The sequence below is a fragment of the Nicotiana sylvestris genome, chromosome 6, assembly GCF_000393655.2.
Source record: "Nicotiana sylvestris chromosome 6, ASM39365v2, whole genome shotgun sequence".
Lineage (NCBI taxonomy): Eukaryota > Viridiplantae > Streptophyta > Magnoliopsida > Solanales > Solanaceae > Nicotiana > Nicotiana sylvestris.
In genome coordinates this window covers 146602926-146613898 of record NC_091062.1, presented here as the reverse complement: position 1 = coordinate 146613898, position 10973 = coordinate 146602926, and the positions used below count along the sequence as shown (strand labels likewise).

Below are 10973 nucleotides of genomic sequence, written 5' to 3'. Positions count from 1 at the left end.
GCATTTCCTCTATTCATTTTTCAAATATATATTTTTTTTGTTCTACAGATGTAAATTTTATTACAGTTAGCTGGACTTCATGTATCCAAACAATATTAGTCAATTGTGGAGTTCAAAGAATTTCTTTTTTGCGTAGATTAATCTATAAAATCTGCTATCGTTTCTCACCAGTAAAAAAATGTCGTTAGCTTCATTCTTATGATGAGTAAAACTTTCTTCCCACACACATAGAGGTATAATTTGGTGCAAGGTGTTTAATTTCATTAGTTTAATGTAAAAATTGTATGTTAAGCAATAGGGTAGCTGCGTACATAACACAACGACAACGGTCCTTTCCCAGACCCTGCATGAACGCGAGATGCTTCGTGTACTGGACTGCCCTTTTTTATTGTATGTCAAGCAAATGGAAACTTGATATGTAAATATGTATAGATTACAAAACTCACTTTTCATTACTGTTATAGGAAATAATAAAGGGCACATTACTACAGTAGGAGGCGGTACCTAGAGTGGACAAGGACAACTCTGCTTTTTGACTCTTTAAATCTCTGGACCTTGATCTGCTTGGAAACTCATCATACAATCTTAATTTCTTGTTCTACTAATTCTCTTCTCTTAATCTACAACAGCAATGGCAGAAAATGCTGGAGAAGTATGCCAGTCAAACCTGCCCAATTTTCTTCTCTCCATTAGACTCAAATATGTAAAACTTGGATACCATTACCTAATATCAAATGCAGTTTATCTCCTCATCGTCCCAATTCTTGCTGCTGTCGGACTTCATCTTTCAACCTTTACTCTTGAAAACCTAATGAACCATCCTGTCATGTTGAAATCTTTTTCAACTCTCGTTGTTTACTTAACGACAGTTTACTTCGTGAGTCGTCCAAGAAATGTTTACTTAGTCGATTTTGCATGTTATAAGCCACCTCAATGTTTTATGACATCTAGACAAGGTTTCATAGAAAAAATGTCCGACATTTTGGACGAAGAAAGCTTAAATTTTCTAAAGAAAATCTCGAAGTGGTCAGGTTTAGGTGAAAAGACTTACGTTCCAGCCGAGTCAAAGATCCCATCAAGTGTTCCAATGAGTATTAATCAAAATGAAGCGAAAATGGTTATCATTGGTGCCATAGACGATCTATTGGCGAAAACCGGAGTCAAGGTTCAAGAGATTGGGATTGTTATCGTCAATTCTAGTGCGTTTAATCCAACGCCATCTCTTTCTGCGATGATTGTCAACCATTATAAGCTTGGCGTCAATGTGATTACCTATAACCTCGGCGGCATGGGCTGCAGTGCTGGACTCATTTCTGTTGACCTAGCTAACCGGCTTTTACAGGTTGGTATATCTTCATATAATTCTAAATTTTCAGGTTGAGAAACAATCGAACTAAATAATTAAGAGTGTGCTTTCTTCAACTACTTAAGTTTTAAATTAGACGGTCATATAATTCAATATGGTATCAGAGCAGGCAAGATGTCTCAAGTTCAAATCGTGCCATCATCCAATATGCAAAAAGTATTGAGACATAATATGATTAATTGAAAGTGCAAGCACTTTTAAATGATAATGTAACACAACTGAAAAATTCTCCACCCTTTAATTTGAGCATTTTCTCTGAAAATTTAAGGTGTAGGAACACTCTTATGTTCCAATAAGATTTAAAAACTAAAAGGTGTATGTCATGATTTTCCATTTCTTGGTGATCAAAATTGTTGATGTGTCAAATAATTGAACAGGGGCAAGCCAACTCTTATGCACTTATAGCAAGCACGGAAATAATCTCATCGGCCTACTATTCGGGGAAGCTGAAATCAAAGCTTTTATCAAATTGCCTTTTCCGGATGGGTGCATCTGCTATTCTCATGTCAAATCGTTCCTCCGATCGTAGACGCTCAAAATATCAACTGATGCACGTCGTTCGCACCCATAAAGGTGCGGATGACAGAGCATTCGGTTGTGCCTACCAAGATGAAGATGAGGATGGAAAGAAAGGCGTGTCATTGTCAAAAGACTTAATGGCAGTTGCTGGTGAAGCCTTAAAAACTAATATCACAACTCTTGGCCCTCTAGTCCTCCCCATGTCCGAGCAACTCCTCTTTTTCGCCTCCTTAATCGCGAGAAAAGTCTTTAAAAGGAAAATGAAACAATATATCCCTGATTTCAAGATGACGTTCGAGCACTTCTGCATTCACGCAGGGGGGAGAGCAGTATTGGATGAACTTGAGAAGAATCTGGATCTCCCAAAAGTGCTTATGGAGCCTTCAAGAATGACTCTTTATAGGTTCGGAAATACTTCAAGTAGCTCAGTGTGGTACAATTTGGCCTACTCCGAAGCCAAAGGAAGGATAAAGAAGGGTGACAGAGCGTGGCAAATAGGTTTCGGATCGGGCTTCAAGTGTAACAGTGTTGTTTGGCGTGCGCTAAGGACTGTCGATGCAGCCAAGGAAAAGAACGCCTGGACAGATGAGATAGAGGATTTCCCTGTTCATGTAACCTATTAATGGTTTTATATATCTTGTTTAAATACTATGTATAACCTAAACAGTAAACAATGGTCAGTAACTGAAACTATAAACTCAGTCAAAATCACTCTAGTATATCTGTATACGGATTGTGCACCTAATGTTTGTACAAGTACGCATCTAAAATTACAAAATTGTAAGTCAGATGGGGCACCATTGCACCAGTAAAAATTAGATCGTGATTATTAGGATAGTAATTACATTACGCAACATAATAATAAAAATATATTTGTTCATCATAATATAATTAACAATAAAATATGCAATGTACTATTTGGTTGCACAAGAACGACATTGGATAGATTATTTTTATTTTGAAGTGTATTTTCTACATACAATACTTAGCTCATGAGTATCTAATGATCCGAACAGTATGACATAATGATGATATGAAACAAAACAAAAATAAAGAAGGAGAGGTAAAGACATTACCTTGTAAAAGATGGTCACGTGAAGGAAATGTCTTGATGGCACAAAGCAATTGGAATGACAAATAATTGGAGTCGGACATTGCATCAATAGAGTTGAAGCAGCGAAGCTTTTTGAAAACTAAGCGATGGGCAGTGCGACGCGGCCTCACTTTCTTGCGTTAACCAGAGCGAGGCGACGCCCAACGCAAGAAAGTTGGCGCGTTTCACGCTGTGACGCAGGTTCAAGGTTATTTTGTCTCCTTTTTGGGTTTGAATTTGATTATTACGTCTAGGCTTTTTCTTATATCTATAAAAAGTCCTTAAACACAATTTTTACAATATTTTTGACCAAGAGAGAGCACGAAGCTGCCGTGAAGGCCGGAGTTCATCGGATTTCATCTTTTCTTCCACCAAACTTAGTAGTTTTTATTATCTTTTTATGATTATTATTGGACTACCATGTCTATGTAGAGCTAAATTTCACGTTCTAGAGTTGTGGCTCTTTCATGACTATTATTATTCGGATATTGATTTTGGTTTCTTGATTTATCGTATCGGTTTATTTATTCAATTTTACGCTTAATTATTTGATTGCTTGACCACCAATTGAATATTATTTACAAAATCTAGAATTGAACTCGAAAGTTGAAATTCTAGATTGCATATAGGATCGAGTAGAGCAAGTTCTGAAACCCAGGCATCAGGGAAGGGATTCGCAGTTAGGATAAACATATATTTATTGCCTTGCTTGGTTATTATACGGAAATTATAAATGCATTCTTGTTGATTCTAACTCTATAGACATATATGTGTTAGGTTAGCCTGAATAGACGAGTAAGAGATCGACAGATTCTTATGAGTAATATTAACTCTGTTAACCAATAAATTAGATGAATTAATTAGTTAATTCAACTGAAGAATACAATAGGATTTTAAGGTAGCCATAACTCTAGATCATTTTCATCGCATTGATAACGTAAAAATTTGTTCTTCTTTTGTTCAGAGTTCATTATTTATTTTAATTAGCTTAGAGTCAAATACTTCTTGGATTAATTCTTGTCTAGATAATTAGGATAGTCTAATTTAGTTAATAGTTGATAACAAGTCCTTGTAGGTTCGACACTATCTTATCACTCTATTACTTGATGATCGTGTATACTTGCATATACGTTTGGCCGTAATATTTTGGCCTTTGAATCTCAAGGGAGCTCCAAACTTACATCTTGTTTAGATGGTTGTTATTTTTTATTTAATAATGTATCGTATAGTATTGTATTGTATCGTATAGTATTGTATTGTATTGTATTGTATCATTTTGATGTATATAATTTTGGGTAAATTGTAATGACTATCGTCGTTTTATGATGCCATGCATCAATAATATGAAAAATAAACTTACAATATTAAGAACAAGTAAGGTCTGAGGTAGAATTATTATCTAAAAGATAGCGTAAAGGATAAAATAGCATTATTTAAAAATAAAGAAGGGCAAGATGAGAGGAAAAAATAAGGTAACGATGCTATCACACCAAATTGGTTATTCCATAGAGTGGTACTGTGATGACCCAAAAGGTCATCACCTGTTTTAGAAATAAATTCTGTGTTTCGAGCCTTAAAGTCTCCCTTTTGTCTCACCTCGATATGCGTGTGCAATCCGGGCGTGTATCTGAAAAGCCATTATGTGAAAATCTGTAAAAATGATGAATTCTATTTTTAAAATAAATTTAAGTTGACTTCGGTCAATATTTTGGGTAAACGGACCCGGACCCATGATTTGATGGTCTCGGAGGGTCCGTAGGAAAATATGGGACTTGGGCGTGTGTCCGGAATCGAATTCCGAGGTCCCAAGCCCGAGAAATAAATTTTTGAAGAAAATTGTTTTCTGGAATATATAAGAGTTTTTGAAAATGAAAGATGTTTGAAATTGATGATATCAGGCCCGTATTTTGATTCCGGAGCCCGGTACAAGTTTGAAATAATAGTTAGGTTGAATCTGTAAAATTTGGTAAAGATCGAAATTGGTTTGGTATAAAACGAACTTAAAGTTGAGAAATTGGAAATTTTGGTGTTCTTGAAAAATTTCATGAATTTGGGGTTTAATTCATAGTTGTTGATGTTATTTTGGTGATTTGATTATACGAGCAAGTCGGTATGATGCTTTAGGTTAGTGTGCATGTTTGGTTTGGAGCCCCGAGGGCTCGGGTGAGTTTGGATAGACCACGGAGTAGGATTGGACTTAGGGAAATGACTGTTGCAGATTCAGCTGTGTTGCAGGCTCTGATCTCGCAATTGCGAGCCCAACAGGCTTGGCAATTGTGAGGGATTGATCGCATTTGCGAAGAAAGCCTTGCCTGCTAGTGTTCACAATTGCGAACCTCCCTTCGCAAATGCGAAGCAATTAGGAAATGCCCAGTATCGCAATTGCAACTAGTTGTTTGCAATTGTGAGGTTAGCAGAAAATGTCCAGGTTCGCATTTGCGAGCTTCGCAATTGCGATGCTCTTGTCGCAATTGCGACTTCTGCAACCAGTTAATTGGGATTTAGACGGATTTTTCCTCATTTTTCAAACTTTCTCAAAACCTAAACATCTTTGGGCGATTTTTCAAAGGCAACTCTTTTTCCAAACCGATTATACAAGCGAATTGGTGGTGGAAACAAGAGGTAAAGCGGTAGTTGAGGTTTGAATTATTTTCGTGGCATCGAGGTAAGTGTTTGGTCTAACCTTAGCTTGAGGGATTAGGAGTTGTGTCTTATTTGCTATGTGTTAATTGTGGAGTACGATGTATAGGCATGGTGATGAGTATCTATACATCGGTGTCAAGCATGTCTGTGGGTTAATTGTTGTGACTCCGTTGAGATTTATTCATGCTTAACATGTTGATTATCATTATTGGTTCCCTTGTCGGGATGTTATTGTTATGATATTGTCTCCCTTGCCGGGATGTTATTGTTATGACATTGTCTCCCTTGCCAGGATGTTATTATTTACGATATTATTTCCCTTGCCAGGATTATTTTGTGATTGATGTTGATTTGAAATGGAATCGGGTTGTACGCCTGCAACGAGGTACGTGAAATGGGAGCGGGTTGCACGCCTCCAACGAGATATGTGAAATGGGAGCGGGTTGCACGCTTGCAACGAGATATGTGAAATGGGATCGGGTTGCACGCCTGCAACAAGAAAGAAATGAAGTGAATAGTGTGTTTGTTTTCCTCATTATTGTTGGCAATTAAATTCTGTTTTCTTTACATTCCTTTTTGATATTCTGTTATTATCTGATACTCCCCGCAGCATGTTCTTTCCCCTTCCCATCTTTACTGTGAATATCTGCTTTTATTTTCCGTTGTATATGATTTAACTGCACATGTTTATTTAGTAGTCTGGTCCTAGCCTCGTTACTACTTCGCTGAGGTTAGGCTAAGCACTTACCAGCACATGGGGTCGGTTATGCTGATACTACACTCTGAATTGTGTGCAGATACTGGTACCAGAGCGTTTGGACCGTAGTGACGTTGCTGCCTTCAGTCCAACAGGCCACCCAAGGTAGTCCTGCAGGCGTCCGCGGGCCTTGGCATCTCCTTCTATCATTCCTTTTCTGTTTTTACTTATTCAGAGACAGATTCATGTATTTTTATTTAGACTTTATTTGTAGTAATCTTAGACAGTCTGTGAAATTGTGACACCAAATTCTGAGTAGAGTAGTATGTAGACTTCCGCAGTTTGTATTAAGTTAAATTATCAAATTTTCTCTTCCGCTTTATTAATTCCGCTATTTGTATGATATCTACTCATCACTGGTAATGGTTTAAAACTAGAAAATGGTTAAGAAATTAGAATTATTTGGCTTTCCTAGCTTTCACTAGTATGCACCATCACGACTCCCGAGGGTGGAAAATTTGGGTCGTGACAAGTTGTTATTAGAGCTCTAGGTTACTTAGGTCTCACAATTCACGGACAAGATTAGTAGAGTCTGAGGGATCGATACAAAGACGTCTGTATTTATCCATCAGAGGCTACAGAGTTAGGAAAAACTTTGCATCTATTCTTCTCTGTCGTATGATTTTGTTCTCTCACTACTAAATTGAACCCTCTACTCTTGTTCTTTCACGAATGGCGAGGTCACGTACCGCTTCTTCAGTCGAGCGGCAGTTCATATCGGCGATGGATCAACTACATTTTTAGACACCTTGTAGAGATTGGACAGGTTTACCAAGCTCTTCACTACCACTTTCAGCGATTCATCTTTTAAGGATCCCCAAGATTATTTAGACGACTGTCATGAGGTTCTCAGGAACATGGGGATAGTGGAGACCAATGGGGTCGAATTTGCCGCTTTTCGCTTGTCTGGATCCGCCTAGACTTGGTGAAGAGATTATTGTTTGGCTAGACCAGCTGAGTCAACAACTTTGACTTGGGATTAGTTTTCTCAGCTATTTTTGGAGAAGTTTCTTCCTATCACTCAAAGGGAGAACTATCGGAGGCAATTTGAGTGTCTTTAGCAGGGTTCTATGACTGTTACTCAGTACGAGACAAGATTTATTGACATGGCTCGTCATGCTCTTCTTATATTTCCCACTGAGAGAGAGAGAGTGAGGAGGTTCATTGAGGGACTCATTCAGCCTATTCGATTGCAGATGGCTAAGGAGATGGAGAGTGAGATTTCTTTTCAAGAGGCGTCCAATGTGGCCAGGAGAGTTGAGATGGTTCTATCATGGGGGGTGGTCAGGGGTTAGACAAGAGACCTCGTCATTCTGCTAGGTTCAGTGGTGCCTCGTCTGGAGGCAAGGATTCTTTTGGTAGGGGCCATCCTCCTAGGCTGTTTCAGTCAGCACTTCATGTTTCTCATGGTACTTTAGGTGGCCATAGTTCTCACATGCAATATTATGATCAGCAGCCTTATAGTGCATCGCCATCTCCTATCAGTGCACCTCTGCTTTAGAGTTTTCAAGGTCTTCAGTTCTGGCAGCTGAGGGCTTGTTTTACTTGTGGCGACATGAGGCATATTGCTAGATATTACCCTCGAGCATCGAACAGTTCTCAGCACTAGGGTTCCTATGCCATGGTTCAAGCATCGAGTGTTCCACTGCCTACCCAGCCAGCTAGAGGTGGAGCTGGAGGTGCTAGAGGTGGAGGTAGAGGTATTAAAAGTGGAGCTCAGGACGCTAGAGGTGGAGGCCAACTAGCAGCAAGCCTGAGGCTGAGGCTTCTGATGCAGTTATCACAGGTACTGTTTTGCTTTGTAGTAGAGATGCTTCAGTTCTATTGATCCAGGATCTACATACTCCTATGTGTCATCTTATTTTGTACCATATTTGGTCATGCCTAGTAATTTTTTGAGTGCTCATGTATATGTTTCTACACCGGTGGGTGATTCTATTATGGTAGATCATGTCCATCGTTCATGTATAGTTGTGAATGGGGGTCTTGAGACTCGAGTAGACTTATTACTTTTGGACATGGTTGATTTTGATGTCATATTGGGGATGGACTGGTTATCACCTTACCACGCTATCTTGGACTGTCATGACAAGACTGTGACCTTAGACTTGCCGGGGTTGCCTCGTTTAGAGTGGAGAGAGACTCCTGGTCATTCTACCCGTAGTATTATCTCATATATGAAGGCTCGACGTATGGTCGAGAAGGGGTGTTCAGCTTATTTGGCATATGTTCGTGATTATAGTACCGAGGTTCCTTCTATTGATTCTGTGCATGTTGTTCGTGAGTTCCCTGAGGTATTTCTTTCAGACCTGCCGGGTATGCCACCCGATAGGGATATTGACTTCTGCATTGATTTGGCTCCGGGCACTCAGCCTATTTCTATTCCGTTATATCGTATTACCCCGCTTGAGTTGAAGGAGCAGTTGCAAGACTTGCTTGATAAAGGCTTCATTAGACCCAATGTCTCGCCTTGGGGTGCACCGGTGTTGTTTGTTAAGAAGAAAGACAGATCAATGAGGATGTGTATAGATTACCGGCAGTTGAAGAAGGTTATAATCAAGAATAAGTATCCATTACCGAGGATTGATGATTTGTTAGATCAGCTTTAGGGTACCAAGTATTCTCGAAGATTGACTTGAGATCTGGCTACCATCAGTTGAGGATTAGGACATCTGATGTCCCTAACACAACTTTCTGCATTGGTACGGGCATTATGAGTTCTTGGTGATGTCATTCGGGTTGACAAATGCCCCAGCAGCTTTTATGGATTTGATGAACCGAGTGTTCAAGCCTTACTTGGACTCGTTCGTGATAATCTTCATTGATGATATTTTGATTTATTCCCGCAGCCAGGAAGAGCATGAGCAGCATCTGAGGGTTGTTCTTCAGACATTGAGAGATAGTCAGTTGTATGCTAAGTTTTTGAAGTGTTAGTTCTGGTTGAGTTCAGTTGCGTTCTTGGGTCATGTCATATCAGCAGAGGGTATTCAGGTAGATCCGAAGAAAATAGAGGCAGTCAAGAACTGGCCTAGACCCGCATCAGCTATAGAGATCCGGAGTTTCTTGAGTTTGACAGGCTATTACCATTGGTTTATGGAGGGATTTTCATCTATTGCATCCCCAATGACCAGGTTAACCCAGAAGAGTGACTAGTTCAGGTGGTCGGATGAGTGTGAGGCGAGCTTTCAGAAGCTCAAGACAGCTTTGACTACGGCGCCGGTGTTGGTTTTGCCCATATGTTCAGGGCCATATATAGTTTATTGTGATGCATCTCGTATTGGACTTGGTGCAGTGTTGATGCAGGATGGCAAGGTCATTGCTTATGCTTCGCGACAGTTGAAGATTCATGAGAAGAATTATCCAGTTCATGATTTGGAGTTAGCTACCATTGTTCACGCGTTGAAGATTTGGAGGCAATATCTGTACGGCGTGTAATATGAGGTGTTCACGGATCACAAGAGTCTACAATACTTGTTCAAGTAGAAGGAGCTAAATTTGAGGCAGAGAAGGTGGTTGGAGCTACTAAAGGACTATGATATCACCATCTTATACCATCCGAGAAAGGCCAATGTGGTGGCCGATGCTTTGAGTAGGAAGTCAGCCAGTATGGGCAGTCTTGCGTATATTCCGATCGGTGAGAGACCGCTTGCTTTGGATGTTCAGGCTTTGGGAAACCAGTTTGTGAGGTTGGATATTTTTTAGCCCAGCGGGGTGTTAGCTTACACAGTCGCTCGTTCTTTTTTATTGGAGCGTATCCGAGATCGATAGTATGATAATCCTCATTGGTGTGTCCTTAGGGACACAGTGCAGCACGGAGGTGCCAAGTAGGTCACATTAGGAGATGATGGAGTTTTGAGGCTGCAGGGTCGAGTTTGTGTGCCTAATGTGGATGGACTTCGAGAGTTGATTTTAGAGGAGGCCCATAGTTCCCGGTACTCTATTCATCCGGGCGCCACTAAGATGTATCACGATATGCGGCAGCATTATTGGTGGAGGAGGATGAAGAATGACATTGTTGCATATATGGCTCAGTGTTTGAATTGTCAGCAGGTAAAGTACGAGCATCAGAGACCTGATGGTTTGTTTCAAAAGATCTAGATTCCCGAGTGGAAATGGGAGCGGATCACTATGGATTTCATTGTTGGACTCCCGCAGACTCGGAGGAAGTTCGACGTAGTGTGGGTTATTGTTGATAGACTGACCAAGTCAGCACATTTCATTCATGTGGCAGTCTCCTATTCTTCTGAGAGGTTAGCTGAACTCTATATCTGGGAGATTGTTCGTCTTCATGGTGTGCCCGTGTCTATCATTTCTAACCGAGGTACATAGTTTACCTTGCATTTCTGGAGGGCAGTTCAACGAGATTTGGGCACACGGGTCGAGTTGAGCACAGCATTTCATCCTCAGACGGATGGGCAATCCGTGCACACCATTCAGATCTTGGAAGATAGGCTCTAAGCTTGTGTCATTGACTTTGGAGGCTCGTGGGATCAGTTCTTGCCCTTATCAGAATTTTCCTACAATAAAAGCTACCAGTCGAGTATCCAAATGGCTCCTTATGAGGCTTTATATGGTAGGTGGTGTCGGTCTCCGGT

At 40.1% G+C, this 10973-nt stretch overlaps 1 protein-coding gene across 1 annotated transcript; it reads left to right on the top strand.

Annotated features, from left to right (window-relative positions):
* The first annotated feature begins 569 nt into the window (after nucleotides 1-569).
* Nucleotides 570-2816, top strand: LOC104229229 (3-ketoacyl-CoA synthase 20-like). Its single transcript, XM_009781836.2, has 2 exons — nucleotides 570-1342; nucleotides 1744-2816. Exons 1-2 carry the CDS (start codon nucleotides 632-634, stop codon nucleotides 2506-2508), a joined length of 1476 nt encoding a protein of 491 aa, XP_009780138.1. The 5' UTR covers nucleotides 570-631; the 3' UTR covers nucleotides 2509-2816.
* The last annotated feature ends 8157 nt before the right edge of the window (nucleotides 2817-10973 follow it).

Bases quoted from the DNA above. Each gene is read 5' to 3' on its own strand.
- LOC104229229 (XM_009781836.2), top strand. From the start codon at position 632: ATGGCAGAAAATGCTGGAGAAGTATGCCAGTCAAACCTGCCCAATTTT. The intron at 1,343-1,743 runs GTTGGTATATCT...ATAATTGAACAG, and splicing joins TAGCTAACCGGCTTTTACAG to GGGCAAGCCAACTCTTATGC.